Source organism: Oxyura jamaicensis, chromosome 5 (genome assembly GCF_011077185.1).
Source record: "Oxyura jamaicensis isolate SHBP4307 breed ruddy duck chromosome 5, BPBGC_Ojam_1.0, whole genome shotgun sequence".
Classification (NCBI taxonomy): Eukaryota; Metazoa; Chordata; class Aves; order Anseriformes; family Anatidae; genus Oxyura; species Oxyura jamaicensis.
Genome location: NC_048897.1, coordinates 63,671,372 through 63,672,970, shown reverse-complemented (window position 1 = coordinate 63,672,970; position 1,599 = coordinate 63,671,372). Strand labels below are relative to the sequence as shown.

The window sequence follows — 1,599 nt, the reverse complement described above, 5'->3', positions numbered from 1 at the left end:
GAGCAATGCATGCTCTGGTGCTTGGACCTCAGGGAGTGCTAAGTGTCATCAGGAAGTGAGAGGACAATGCTGTCATGAGACGTCCTGGGGAAGTCTGGCTTGCTTTGTCTTTCTTCTCGCTCCAGAGAAGGGTAAATGACACCACAAGATAACAGGCAGCAATATCCCAAACCTGATATATTATTTTTAATTGTACTTAATTAGGAACAGTCATTTAGTCTTATTAAGAAGTTTATTACGTCTAAAAATAGGTTCTTAAATATTTTCCAAATTTGGCTAAAATATGCAAAACAATTATATAATCATTGTTTAAAATAAACCACATTTTTTTTTAACCAAAACCCATTCAGTGGAATAACACTTATCAAGAATGATAGTACACAAGTTTTACAGCCTCAGCAGATCTCCAGACAATATTTCTCCTATGGCTTTCCAGCTGCCTGGCTGCAGACCCTGTTCCTCGCCATCCTGCAGAATCCTACTAGCGAGCACACTGCTGGGGAGTGGGACCCAGGCTTCGGGAGGGGCAGCTGCAAGGTTTTTGTACAAAGTAAAGAATTGGTGTGTTGATATATCTCTTTTCATATTTTCATACTTTCTTATCATTAAATGAAAACTTTCATTAATAGCCTTACATAAATAATAATCTCAGAAGTTTTAACAAGTTCACACCATCAGACAGGCCTGACTAAACATTCTCTGGTCTCTTACTGTTTAAACCATCTCTGTAATTATTCAGAAATACAACAATCCTAATCTCTCTTATTGTAAGAGCCAATCACGTATTTTCGGTAAGAGTTAAGCTGCAGAGGAAGATTTGGCAGTTAAGTGAAATGCATGTTACAGCTGATGCCTTTTTTTATTAGAATAACTGAAAAGATTAAGCTGCAGTGCAGCTAGGGCTTGAGTCATGCTTTTATCATTGTAATCTCTTGGCCTGATACAAACTATATTATTAAAAACGGTAGCTCAAGCTGATTCTGTACTTTGTTTACCTACAGCCAAGCTCAGCCAAGTATTAGCTAGCCTAGTGAAAAACCGTAGTCGAAGGCTGTGTACATACAGGCTCTGCTAATTGCTTTCACTTACTGTCAAAGGAATGCTGATACTAATAGATTTCTTAGTGTGCCTTTAAACAAAACACTCTTATCTATGCATAGGGAAAAGCGCTCCGCAGAGTTGGTTCATACGGGACGTTCATCTCTGATTTGCCTTAGTTTGCCCTTTTGGAATAAGTGATTGATCACCCCTTTTCGTTGCCAGAAGGAACTGCAGCGCGTTCCCTAATGCTTAGCATTGGCACCTGAGCAGCAGGGACACCTCTATCCCCCGCCGGCTCGTAGACGATCAGCAGTTTTCGGGTGCCGGGGGGCCCTGCGAGGGGCCGGGCGCGGTTCGGGGCCGCCCCACAGGCGGGGGCTTGGCCGCGGCCGGGCCGGGCAGCCGCGCACCCCCGACGGGCGGCGGGGCGGCGGCCACCCCGCATCCCCGGCCCGGCAGCGGGCGCTAGACGAGGGACTCGCAGACGGGCAGCGAGTCAGAGTCCTGGCTGTGCATGGAGCTCAGCCCCGTGTCCGAGTCCTCGTCGTTGTCGGCGCG

The 1,599-nt window shown here is 46.0% G+C and overlaps 1 protein-coding gene across 1 annotated transcript in view; it reads right to left on the bottom strand.

Annotated features, from left to right (window-relative positions):
• Positions 1-213: 213 nt before the first annotated feature.
• Positions 214-1,599, bottom strand: part of RASSF10 (Ras association domain family member 10) — a 3,204-nt gene continuing 1,818 nt past the window's right edge. The window contains exon 2 of the mRNA XM_035327657.1: positions 214-1,598. Within this exon, the coding sequence (XP_035183548.1) occupies positions 1,507-1,598 (92 nt within the window). The 3' untranslated portion in view covers positions 214-1,506. The remainder of the gene's footprint in view (position 1,599) is intronic.